General features: G+C 40.5%; 1 protein-coding gene across 1 annotated transcript in view; it reads right to left on the reverse strand.

Moving 5' to 3' along the window:
* Window positions 1–13606, reverse strand: part of APOO (apolipoprotein O) — a 420782-nt gene that overhangs the window by 154650 nt on the left and 252526 nt on the right. Inside the window, 1 exon segment of the mRNA XM_053706366.1 lies at window positions 3272–3367. Coding sequence (XP_053562341.1) covers window positions 3272–3367 — 96 coding nt within the window.

Consider the following 13606-nt stretch of genomic DNA (forward strand, 5'->3'; position numbering starts at 1 on the left):
GAATAGAATCAGACAATGCAACAAACCAGTATGCTGCCGCACTAGTGACAGTAGCAATACAAACTGCGGGTTGCCATTGAAAACCCTGGTGTACATACATTTTCTTGAGTAACCCCTTTAACTTCTTGTCCATAGGATCCTTCAAGGAACAACTTTCCTCTATGGGAATAGTAGTTCTCTTGGCGAGCGTGGAAATTGCCTCCTCCACCTTGGGTACCGTCTGCCAAGACTCCTTGATAGAGTCTGCTATAGGAAACATCTTTTTAAATATAGGGGATGGAGAAAAAGGAATACCCGGTCTCTCCCATTCCTTAGCAATAATCTCTGTAGCCCTATCTGGTACAGGAAATACCTCCACCATGGAGGGCACGTCAAAGTACTTGTTTAGTTTACTAGACTTCTTAGGATGGTAGTGTCGGAGTCGTCCAGGGTAGCTAAAACCTCCTTAAAGTGATGGTAAAGTTCCCCCAATGTCTATGTAGTATAGCCTTATGTGTGGAAAAACACTATAACTTTCATTCATCAGATTTTATATTAATGAGTATTAAGAAAGATATCACCTTTATGAAGCTGTTTCTACCCGTGCACAAATTCAACCCGTAAATATATAATTTTTTTCCCTTTCGATCACATGTTTTTCCTAGCCAACTGATTTTTCGGCCGTTAGGCGACCGTCAAACTACGTCACCCGCCCCTTTACTGTAAAGTGCATGCGCCATTGATTTTTTCCTTATCTTGATACCCACGCGCGCTCCTGTTTTGCGCATGCGTCCTACTGCCAGTTAGGAATCCCAGCCTTACTGCGTCCTCACATCTGCTTATTACGGATGCAGACAAGCAAATCTCTTGACATCGGCAAGTAGCGCATGCGCATTGAAAATTAGGATCGCGAGTAGCGCATGCTCATTTTATTCCGGATCCGTGAACGCGCATTTTAGAGGCGGAGAAAGCGGGTGGGATCGCTGAAGAAGGAAGTAGGGCTTGGGAGGAGTCAGGACCCAAACGGTAGGGAATTGGAAATAGATTTTTTTAAGTAAAATACCTGAAAAATAACAAAAATAACTTAGCGACTAGAGTAAGGTGATAATGATAAATGGTAGATTGTAGTTAATAAAGGCTAACTTTACCTTCACTTTAAGTAACAATCGGAGGTGTTCAAGCTTAAACCTGAAAGAAACAACTTCAGTATCAGATAAAGGTATTACACTGTCTGAGTCTGAGATTTCCCCCTCAGATGCTACCAAAGTATCTTCCTCCTCAGGCTTCTGGGAAGAAACATTCGGAATAGCCACTACTGTGCAGCAACCTTATTCACAGATTGATTACATTTCCTCTTGCGCTTTCCCTGCAGCATGGGAAAAGCAGAGAACGCATCAAGATACCGCTGATGACATTAGGGAAGCAATGTCTTGCAAGGTAACTCCAGGTGGTGTAATAGAGGAAGCGCAGGGCACTGGCTGTATGGACGCTAAATTTTGGGACATATGAGGAGAAAGCTGCGGCATATCTTGAACATTATCAGAAGACTCCTGAACAGTATCTGCCTTAGACAATGTTGGCTCAGGAAAAAGTCTATCCCTATAATGTAAAGTTCTCTCAATACATGAGGAATAGAAAGGGATTGGTGGTTCTACATTAGCATCAAAACATAAAGAACATGTAACATATTGCAGGGTTTCTTGGCCCATCTTTATTCACCAATAAACAGACAAAATTGATATTTTTATTTAGAAAATAGCATCCCCAAAAAAATATTGTTACTGTCTCTTTAAATTTTAAACAACAAAAATAACTGCTTTATTTTTCTGTCACTTGAAATAAACAATGGCCCCCAAAATAACTCAGACAACTCTACACATCAGCTTAGCCCTGCTGAGGTGCTTACCTGCCTGCCTACTAATGAGGTATATGAGCTGTAGTTAATCCGGACTCAAACGTCTAACTGCAGAGGTCTGTTAACATTAACGGTCCGTAACTGTGACGCAGCTGATTTCTAATGCGGAACACAGGAAGTGATACGGGGCCAGACAAAAAGGCGTTCAATAGACTGTCGCCGAATCGAACTCTGACCATTGTGGGCGTAACCACAAACAAATTCCCAATCGGGACAAATTCCCAATCGGGAGTAAAGTTAAAACACATACACCACCATCACTGAGCCAGATTCTCCTTGTCCCCAGTGCCTGCTCTGTTGCCCTTAATAAACATTCCCCTGACTTGCCCCCCCAAATTTTTAAATGTGAAAGTGCTATCTTTTTCTCTGTATGTGTCCCAGAAAAAAATTACAGTTAGCACTTACCTTAAGACTTCTGCCAGGCAGCACGGCAGCTCACTAGGTTTGAGAGACCAGATCCCTCACATGGACCTGTGGATAGAAACACAGACTGAGTAATCTTACTCAGGCTTGCATGGATAGGGCAGCATAAATATATGGGAGGCACAGTGAGAATTATGTCCCACAAGTTCCCATTGCTTTAAAGCCACCACTGCTCTACTGAAGAGACTGATATGGACTATGGCTACACCCTAGAGCAAAGCAGAACAATCTTGCACTGCTTAAAAAATAATAAAATCTTGCTTGAGGAATCTTTTCCTAACACCTAACTTTACCACTTCCTTGCTCTAACGTAGGCAAAGATAATGACTGGGGTTGGAGGGAAGGGAGGTGATATTTAACAGCTTTGCTGTGGTGCTCTTTGCCGCCTCCTGCTGGGAAGGAGTAATATTCCCAATAGTAATTAGATGATCCGTGGACTCATAGTGTTATTAGAAAGAAACTTGTTTAAACACTTTAGGTCCAGAATCGGGCAGACCGTGCCCTCCATCTTTGAAACCACAAAAAGGTTGGAATAGTACCCTAGACCCCTTTCGGCTACGGGTAGTGGTACGATAACCCCGAGAGAGGCGAGATCTCTCACATACTCTAGAAAGACCTCTCTTTTCTGGTCTTGAAGACAGGTTTGACAGGAGGAATCTGCCTTCGGGCGGATGGGATCTGAACCCTACCCTGTAACTCTGGGAGACAACTTCTAGCACCCAAGGGTCCTGAACATCCTGTGACGAAAGGCAAAGAATGACTGGGGGATGAGGGAAGTGGGGGAGGTATTTAAGCCTTTGGCTGTGGTGTCTTTTCCTCCTCCTGGTGGCCAGGTTCTTAATTCAAAACAGTAATGAATGAAGCCGTGGACTCTCCTCCCCTTTAGATGGAAAAATGCTGAACATGTTTTGCTTTTCCAGCCATTAGATTTTGAGAACATTTAAAAAGACTTACCTCTGGCAAGAAACAATCCAACAATTCCTGCAAAGCCAATTAGACCAAGTCTCGGGTAGAAACCGGGAGGCGCATCTCTTAGAAATTCATAAGTCACTAAAGTAAAAAGAAATTTTATTACATAAAATATTTTTTTTTGGAGGGGCAGGGAATAAAAACATAATTTATGTAAGAACTTACCTGATAAATTCATTTCTTTCATATTAGCAAGAGTCCATGAGCTAGTGACGTATGGGATATACATTCCTACCAGGAGGGGCAAAGTTTCCCAAACCTCAAAATGCCTATAAATACACCCCTCACCACACCCACAAATCAGTTTAACGCATAGCCAAGAAGTGGGGTGATAAGACAAAAGTGCGAAAGCATAAAAAATAAGGAATTGGAATAATTGTGCTTTATACAAAAAATCATAACCACCACAAAACGGGTGGGTCTCATGGACTCTTGCTAATATGAAAGAAATGAATTTATCAGGTAAGTTCTTACATAAATTATGTTTTCTTTCATGTAATTAGCAAGAGTCCATGAGCTAGTGACGTATGGGATAATGACTACCCAAGATGTGGATCTTCCACGCAAGAGTCACTAGAGAGGGAGGGATAAAATAAAGACAGCCAATTCCGCTGAAAATAATCCACACCCAAAATAAAGTTTAAATCTTATAATGAAAAAAACTGAAATTATAAGCAGAAGAATCAAACTGAAACAGCTGCCTGAAGTACTTTTCTACCAAAAACTGCTTCAGAAGAAGAAAACACATCAAAATGGTAGAATTTAGTAAAAGTATGCAAAGAAGACCAAGTTGCTGCTTTGCAAATCTGATCAACCGAAGCTTCATTCCTAAACGCCCAGGAAGTAGAAACTGACCTAGTAGAATGAGCTGTAATCCTTTGAGACAGAGTTTTACCCGACTCGACATAAGCATGATGAATTAAAGATTTCAACCAAGATGCCAAAGAAATGGCAGAGGCCTTCTGACCTTTCCTAGAACCGGAAAAGATAACAAATAGACTAGAAGTCTTTCGGAAATTCTTAGTAGCTTCAACATAATATTTCAAAGCTCTAACTACATCCAAAGAATGCAATGATCTCTCCTTAGAATTCTTAGGATTAGGACACAATGAAGGAACCACAATTTCTCTACTAACGTTGTTAGAATTCACAACCTTAGGTAAAAATTTAAAAGAAGTTCGCAACACCGCCTTATCCTGATGAAAAATCAGAAAAGGAGACTCACAAGAAAGAGCAGATAATTCAGAAACTCTTCTAGCAGAAGAGATGGCCAAAAGAAACAAAACTTTCCAAGAAAGTAATTTAATGTCCAATGAATGCATAGGTTCAAACGGAGGAGCTTGAAGAGCCCCCAGAACCAAATTCAAACTCCAAGGAGGAGAAATTGACTTAATAACAGGTTTTATACGAACCAAAGCTTGTACAAAACAATGAATATCAGGAAGATTAGCAATCTTTCTGTGAAAAAGAACAGAAAGAGCAGAGATTTGTCCTTTCAAGGAACTTGCAGACAAACCTTTATCCAAACCATCCTGAAGAAACTGTAAAATTCTCGGAATTCTAAAAGAATGCCAGGAAAAATGATGAGAAAGACACCAAGAAATGTAAGTCTTCCAGACTCGATAATATATCTTCCTAGATACAGATTTACGAGCCTGTAACATAGTATTAATCACAGAGTCAGAGAAACCTCTTTGACTAAGAATCAAGCGTTCAATCTCCATACCTTTAAATTTAAGGATTTGAGATCCTGATGGTAAAAAGGACCTTGCGACAGAAGGTCTGGTCTTAATGGAAGAGTCCACGGTTGGCAAGAGGCCATCCGGACAAGATCCGCATACCAAAACCTGTGAGGCCATGCTGGAGCCACCAGCAGAACAAACGAGCATTCCTTCAGAATCTTGGAGATTACTCTTGGAAGAAGAACTAGAGGCGGAAAGATATAGGCAGGATGATACTTCCAAGGAAGTGACAATGCATCCACTGCTTCCGCCTGAGGATCCCTGGATCTGGACAGATACCTGGGAAGTTTCTTGTTTAGATGAGAAGCCATCAGATCTATTTCTGGAAGTTCCCACATTTGAACAATCTGAAGAAATACCTCTGGGTGAAGAGACCATTCGCCCGGATGTAACGTTTGGCGACTGAGATAATCCGCTTCCCAATTGTCTATACCTGGGATATGAACCGCAGAAATTAGACAGGAGCTGGATTCCGCCCATACCATTATTCGAGATACTTCTTTCATAGCCAGAGGACTGTGAGTCCCTCCTTGATGATTGATATATGCCACAGTTGTGACATTGTCTGTTTGAAAACAAATGAACGATTCTCTCTTTAGAAGAGGCCATGACTGAAGAGCTCTGAAAATTGCACGAAGTTCCAAAATATTTATTGGTAATCTCACCTCCTGAGATTCCCAAACCCCTTGTGCTGTCAGAGACCCCCAAACAGCTCCCCAACCTGTCAGACTTGCATCTGTTGAAATTACAGTCCAGGTCGGAAGAACAAAAGAAGCCCCCTGAACTAAACGATGGTGATCTGTCCACCACGTCAGAGAGTGTCGTACAATCGGTTTTAAAGATATTAATTGAGATATCTTTGTGTAATCCCTGCACCACTGGTTCAGCATACAGAGCTGAAGAGGTCGCATGTGAAAACGAGCAAAGGGGATCGCGTCCGATTCAGCAGTCATAAGACCTAGAATTTCCATGCATAAGGCTACCGAAGGGAATGATTGAGACTGAAGGTTTCGACAAGCTGAGATCAATTTTAGACGTCTCTTGTCTGTCAGAGACAGAGTCATGGACACTGAATCTATCTGGAAACCTAAAAAGGTTACCCTTGTCTGAGGAATCAATGAACTTTTCGGTAAATTGATCCTCCAACCATGATGTCGAAGAAACAACACAAGTCGATTCGTATGAGATTCTGCTAAATGTGAAGACTGAGCAAGTACCAAGATATCGTCCAAATAAGGAAATACCACAATACCCTGTTCTCTGATTACAGACAGAAGGGCACCGAGAACCTTTGTAAAAATTCTTGGAGCTGTTGCTAGGCCAAACGGCAGAGCCACAAACTGGTAATGCTTGTCTAGGAAAGAGAATCTCAGAAACTGATAGTGATCTGGATGAATCGGAATATGCAGATATGCATCCTGTAAATCTATTGTGGACATATAATGCCCTTGCTGAACAAAAGGCAGGATAGTCCTTATAGTTACCATTTTTTAAAAAAAATTTTTTATTGAGGTTATGCAAAAGTATTACAGCATATATGAAACAGCACAATGTGAAAACAAGTAGAAATAGTACGTTTCAGTTTAACGATTTCTATACAAGTAGAAGAATACAATTTTCAATGTGCATAACCTTATAGAAAAGACTGGAACCTCTTTTAATAAACTAAAATGAATAATTTGAGTGGTCACTTCTAGATTTGTAAGCATAAAGTAAATTAGCAATTGACATGGTATATGATAAAAAAAAAGGAAGACGGTATGGGAGTATTACACCACTGTGTAAATAATATGGTAAAATATGTGGGAACAATAGTTTGGTTACGGCATAGGCAAGAGAAGCCGCATAGTTAACCCTCCAAAGATAGGAGGTATATTATGGGGGGGGGAGTGGGGGGAGGTGTTAAATTGAGTACAATAACTACAATATATTGCGTGGGAAACTGTCAAACCATGGTGAACTGGCTTGTGGAAGACAAAACATATCTCAAGCATAAGATAACAGTATAATAGTCATTCAACTATATATGCAGAGCTGGCACATGCAAGGTGAAATACATCAAGTATATTACTTATGTTGGTGGCGAAAACTGAATAAGGGGGTCTCAGCCCTAATCATAAATTTTAAGCTCCATTCAGTGTATGTGTGAGAGATACCCAGGCCCCTCAATATCATTTCAATCACTCATGCGTATACTAGCAATAGATGAGGCAAGCAAATTGATCAGTAGGCAGACATCAAGCACCTTCAAATAGTGTGTAAGCCTTTTGTGTAGGACCAAGAGTTATAACATGTAGTGTAACAGCACATTCAGCTAATATGCTGTTATGTGTAGTCCCTGAGGATAGAAATGTATCGCTTAGCCCCCAGGTTAGAGACGGGATAGCAATGCTAGTGTAATGCCTGTTGCCAATGTGCTCTTCATTGTCTACTCACATGAGAGTCTACTCCTATTTAGCATGTCTGATATGTGTAGAGGAGAAATAAACATTCCTAGCTTCACCACTTCTTAGATTAATAGTAGAGACGACATTCCACCTATACATTCTAGCTGTGTATGACGACCTTCACATGTGTTTCATCATTATAGAAACTAGCTGTACAGAACCTGCATATTCCGTTCCAAAAGTCAGCATAGTATATAAATGCTACACCTAAACGCCATATATATATGCAAATTATGATAACCTGTAGACATAGAGGTATTTAAACAATGGAACACTGATATTCTACTTTTGTTACAGTGGATGCAAATAAGCAACGGAGAGCTTGAAATTATAAAGCCATATAGATATATGGGCAGGAATTTGTGTGGAGCTCAGACCTTAAGGTTGTCAACCTTGAACTTTAATAAAATAGCATGAGGCTACCAGTAACAGCTTTAAAACGAACATATGGGACCCACGGTGATACACAAAAGTCCAACAGTATATTTAGAGATCCTGGAAATGTTCAGCACCCATTATAAAAACAAAGTTGGTCTCACAATATAGTTAGGATGGTTAAGTCCCAGAAAAGTAATAGCCAGTCCGTCCCTGAATGGGTCATATTATCAGTCTTACAAGGCTAAGAGAGACGTCTACACAAAGAAGAATTTAACCCACTCCGGTTTTCAGGGTATTTTTCTTAAAGCCACCATGGAGTTGAAGACTTTGAACTGTGGCAATCCAGCTAAGTTGGGCAAGGCAGTCCGGTAGGGAAAAAAGTTCTGAGGCAATGCGGTAAAGTGTGTTTTGGGCTGCCTTCTCATCGAGCCGACCTACCTGTTTCAGACCAAACAACCCGCTACTTGTTGCTATAATTGACACTCGATGCCGCACCAAGAGATCGCAATCCACTGCAACTAATGCATTGTAGGCAGTGCTCAGAGGTATTAAGCGATCAGCTTTAGGCAGGTCGCCTCCCGCTTCTGCTGTGTTGGAGTGGGCTCCTGTCACCGCACTCTCTGCTCCCAAAGTGCTCTGTAGGTGGTGTCGAGTAGGTGAGGAGCGCCGGGGCCCCAAAGCGCTCCCCCCCTCTAGGGCAATAATAGCTGTGGGAACACGATCAGGACAGGCCACGGACACTGTTTCCGTCTGCCGAGGTGCTAACACTTTGAAGCATTTGAACACATCACAATAGCTGTCTAAAAAGCAGTGTATCTCTTCCATAATGCGCTCTGCGGTATCCATGATAAGGTATGACGGCAGATGTCAAATCCAAAAGTTATTCAAGCACCGCTGAACAGTCTTGTTCTTCCCTGTGAATGCTGCGTAGGCCAAAAGATGGCGGCTCTCCTATCCAACTATCAGTGTTTAACACCCGATGCTGGCAATATTTTGTCAATGCAGTAGTAGGTAGTGTTGGATTAGGTGTAGGGATCATCCACATTAACTGATATTCATCAATGGTTCAATAAAAAAGCTTGTACAGTAGTTAAATTCTTATTTTATAATTGAAATGGCCAGAGCTATTGAAATGTGCGACCTAACAGTTTCGCAGTTGGCTCCGCCCCCCCCTTATAGTTACCATTTTGAATGTTGGTATCCTTACATAACGATTCAATATTTTTAGATCCAGAACTGGTCTGAAGGAATTCTCCTTCTTTGGTACAATGAAGAGATTTGAATAAAACCCCAGCCCCTGTTCCAGAACTGGAACTGGCATAATTACTCCAGCCAACTCTAGATCTGAAACATATTTCAGAAATGCTTGAGCCTTCGCTGGATTTACTGGGACACGGGAAAGAAAAAATCTCTTTGCAGGAGGCCTTATCTTGAAGCCAATTCTGTACCCTTCTGAAACAATGTTCTGAATCCAAAGATTGTGAATTGAATTGATCCAAATTTCTTTGAAAAATCGTAATCTGCCCCCTACCAGCTGGGCTGGAATGAGGGCCGCACCTTCATGTGGACTTGGGAGCTGGCTTTGGTTTTCTAAAAGGCTTGGATTTATTCCAGACTGGAGATGGTTTCCAAACTGATACTGCTCCTGTGGGTGAAGGATCAGGCTTTTGTTCCTTATTGTGACGAAAGGAACGAAAACGATTATTAGACCTAAATTTACCTTTAGATTTTTTATCCTGTGGTAAAAAAGTTCCTTTCCCTCCAGTAACAGTTGAGATAATAGAATCCAACTGAGAACCAAATAATTTATTACCCTGGAAAGAAAGGGAAAGCAAAGTTGACTTAGAAGACATATCAGCATTCCAAGTTTTAAGCCATAAAGCTCTTCTAGCTAAAATAGCTAGAGACATATACCTGACCTCAACTCTAATGATATCAAAGATGGCATCACAAATAAAGTTATTAGCATGTTGAAGAAGATTAACAATGCTATGAGAATTATGATCTGTTACTTGTTGCGCTAAAGCTTCTAACCAAAAAGTTGAAGCTGCAGCAACATCTGCTAAAGATATAGCAGGTCTAAGAAGATTACCTGAACATAAGTAAGCTTTTCTTCGAAAGGATTCAATCTTTCTATCTAAAGGATCCTTAAAGGAAGTACTATCTGCCGTAGGAATAGTAGTACATTTAGCAAGAGTAGAGACAGCCCAATCAACCTTAGGGATTTTGTCCCAGAACTCTAATCTGTCAGATGGCACAGGATATAATTGCTTAAAACGTTTAGAAGGAGTAAATGAATTACCCAAATTATTCCATTCCCTGGAGATAACTTCAGAAATAGCATCAGGGACAGGAAAAACTTCTGGAATAACTACAGGAGATTTAAAAACATTATTTAAATTTAGATTTAGTATCAAGAGGACCAGAATCCTCTATTTCTAATGCAATTAAGACTTCTTTAAGTAAAGAACGAATAAATTCCATTTTGAATAAATATGAAGATTTATCAGCATCAACCTCTGAAACAGAATCCTCTGAACCAGAGGAATCATCAGAATCAGAATGATGATGTTCATTTAAAAATTCATCTGAAAAATTATAAGTTTTAAAAGACCTTTTACGTTTACTAGAAGGAGGAATAACAGACATAGCCTTCTTAATGGATTTAGAAACAAAATCTCTTATGTTAACAGGAACACTCTGAGTATTAGATGTTGATGGAACAGCAACAGGTAATGTAACATTACTAAAGGAAATATTATCTGCATTAACAAGTTTGTCATGACATTCATTACAAACAACAGCTGGAGGAACAGATACCACAAGTTTACAGCAGATACACTTAACTTTGGTAGATCCAGCACCAGGCAGTGATTTTCCAGAAGTATCTTCTGACTCAGGGTCAATCTGGGACATCTTGCAATATGTAATAGAAAAAACAACATATAAAGCAAAATTGATCAAATTCCTTAAATGGGAAAAAATGCCAGTGAACAAGCTTCTAGCAACCAGAAGCAATAAATAATGAGACTTAAATAATGTGGAGACAATAGTGACGCCCATATTTTTTAGCGCCAAAAAAGACGGCCACATTATTTGGCGCCTAAATGCTTTTGGACAAACTTACTTCACCACCTCCATAGGAGGCAAAGTTTGTAAAAACTGATTTGTGGGTGTGGTGAGGGGTGTATTTATAGGCATTTTGAGGTTTGGGAAACTTTGCCCCTCCTGGTAGGAATGTATATCCCATACGTCACTAGCTCATGGACTCTTGCTAATTACATGAAAGAAACATATTCCTATACAAAGATATAAATATTTTTTTATGCATCTAAGGTGTGTTATCTATCAATAGAGAAGTGGGAGTACTGGTTATCAGCCACTGAGCTATCAGACTTTAAAAAGTCTAGTTGCACAAAGACATTTACTTCCTATTAGCTTCAAAATCAAAAGAAAAAGGTTTAATTTAACAATTTAATAAAAAAAACAACATAATTTATGCTTACCTGATAAATTAATTTATTTCATAGTGATGAGTCCACAATCCATTACTCCTGGGAATTAATCTTCTAGGCCACTAGGAGGAAGCAAAGATTCCCAAACCCTAAGAGCCCTATAAAACCCCTCCAACCTTACTAGAAACTAGTCTGATGTATAGCCAAACAAAAAAGGTAAGACATAGTAATGAGCAAAAAATGGAGCAGGAAAAAAAAATAAAAGAAGTGCAAAAAATAAAGCTACCATCAGAAAAAAACAGGTTGGGGTCTCGTGGACTCTCATGGACCACCATGAAAAAAAATAATTTATGAGGTTCAACTCTTCTTTGTTCGGTCAAAGAGAGTCTTTTAGAGACTGAGTATATTTGAACACCCAGAAAAGTGACTTTGTGCTGGGAAACAAGAGAACTCTGGAAAATTGATTTTCCGACCTTGCTGCTAAAGAAACAACAAAAGTCTGTTGGTGTGAAATACTGCTAAATGAAAAGATGCAGCTTGTACCAAGATATTGTCCAGGTAAGGAACAATCACTGACGAGAGAGAACCCAGGACTTTAAAAAAAAATAAAAAAAAATCTGGTAGCCTTAGCCAGACCTAGTGGAAGAGGAACTGAAAATGTTTGTCTAGAAAGGCAAACCTTAGAAACTGATAATGATCCCTGTGAATAGAAACATGAAGAGAGGCATCCTTTAAATCTATTGTGGATATAAACTGACCTTGCTGCACAAGAAGCAGAAACGTCTGATTAGTTTCCATCTTGAAAATAGGAACCCTGAGGAACTTGTTTAGAGCTTTAAAACACCAACACTGGTATGAAAGTTCTTTCTCGAACAATAGAGATTAAAATAAAACAACAATCCCTTTGGTGGGGAGTGGAGCCGATGTGCCCAAGAGATGGCCACACTTAGCTAGAGCTCCGGCTATCAGGACGATTCCCTCAAATATAGCAGGATCAACACCTTACTATGAAAGTTGTGAATGGTGACCACCTTCCATCCAAGGCAAGCTTTGTGTGCTGCAAACAGTTAATAAGACCCATACCTTGCAGTCTGCATTGTGCAGTTTTTGCTAATTGCAGGATGTGGTTACCTTATAAACTTTTTCACTGCTGGGTCGCTCACAAAACAGGCATTAGAGGGAACATTGGTGACCACATGAATGAGAATGCCCCATTAACAGTTTCTGGTAGCGCTCATCACTCCCGGCTGCCGGCCTCCACAGCCATTCTGTGCTTCATGCTAGTGGCGCAAAAAACAGAATTTATGTTTACCTGATAAATTACTTTCTCCAACGGTGTGTCCGGTCCACGGCGTCATCCTTACTTGTGGGATATTCTCTTCCCCAACAGGAAATGGCAAAGAGCCCAGCAAAGCTGGTCACATGATCCCTCCTAGGCTCCGCCTACCCCAGTCATTCGACCGACGTTAAGGAGGAATATTTGCATAGGAGAAACCATATGATACCGTGGTGACTGTAGTTAAAGAAAATAAATTATCAGACCTGATTAAAAAACCAGGGCGGGCCGTGGACCGGACACACCGTTGGAGAAAGTAATTTATCAGGTAAACAAAAATTCTGTTTTCTCCAACATAGGTGTGTCCGGTCCACGGCGTCATCCTTACTTGTGGGAACCAATACCAAAGCTTTAGGACACGGATGAAGGGAGGGAGCAAATCAGGTCACCTAAATGGAAGGCACCACGGCTTGCAAAACCTCTCTCCCAAAAACAGCCTCAGAAGAAGCAAAAGTATCAAACTTGTAAAATTTGGTAAAAGTGTGCAGTGAAGACCAAGTCGCTGCCCTACATATCTGATCAACAGAAGCCTCGTTCTTGAAGGCCCATGTGGAAGCCACAGCCCTAGTGGAATGAGCTGTGATTCTTTCAGGAGGCTGCCGTCCGGCAGTCTCGTAAGCCAATCTGATGATGCTTTTAATCCAAAAAGAGAGAGAGGTAGAAGTTGCTTTTTGACCTCTCCTTTTACCAGAATAAACAACAAACAAGGAAGATGTTTGTCTAAAATCCTTTGTAGCATCTAAATAGAATTTTAGAGCGCGAACAACATCCAAATTGTGCAACAAACGTTCCTTCTTCGAAACTGGTTTCGGACACAAAGAAGGCACGACTATCTCCTGGTTAATGTTTTTGTTAGAAACAACTTTTGGAAGAAAACCAGGTTTAGTACGTAAAACCACCTTATCTGCATGGAACACCAGATAAGGAGGAGAACACTGCAGAGCAGATAATTCTGAAACTCT

This window comes from Bombina bombina, chromosome 3, assembly GCF_027579735.1.
Source record: "Bombina bombina isolate aBomBom1 chromosome 3, aBomBom1.pri, whole genome shotgun sequence".
Lineage (NCBI taxonomy): Eukaryota > Metazoa > Chordata > Amphibia > Anura > Bombinatoridae > Bombina > Bombina bombina.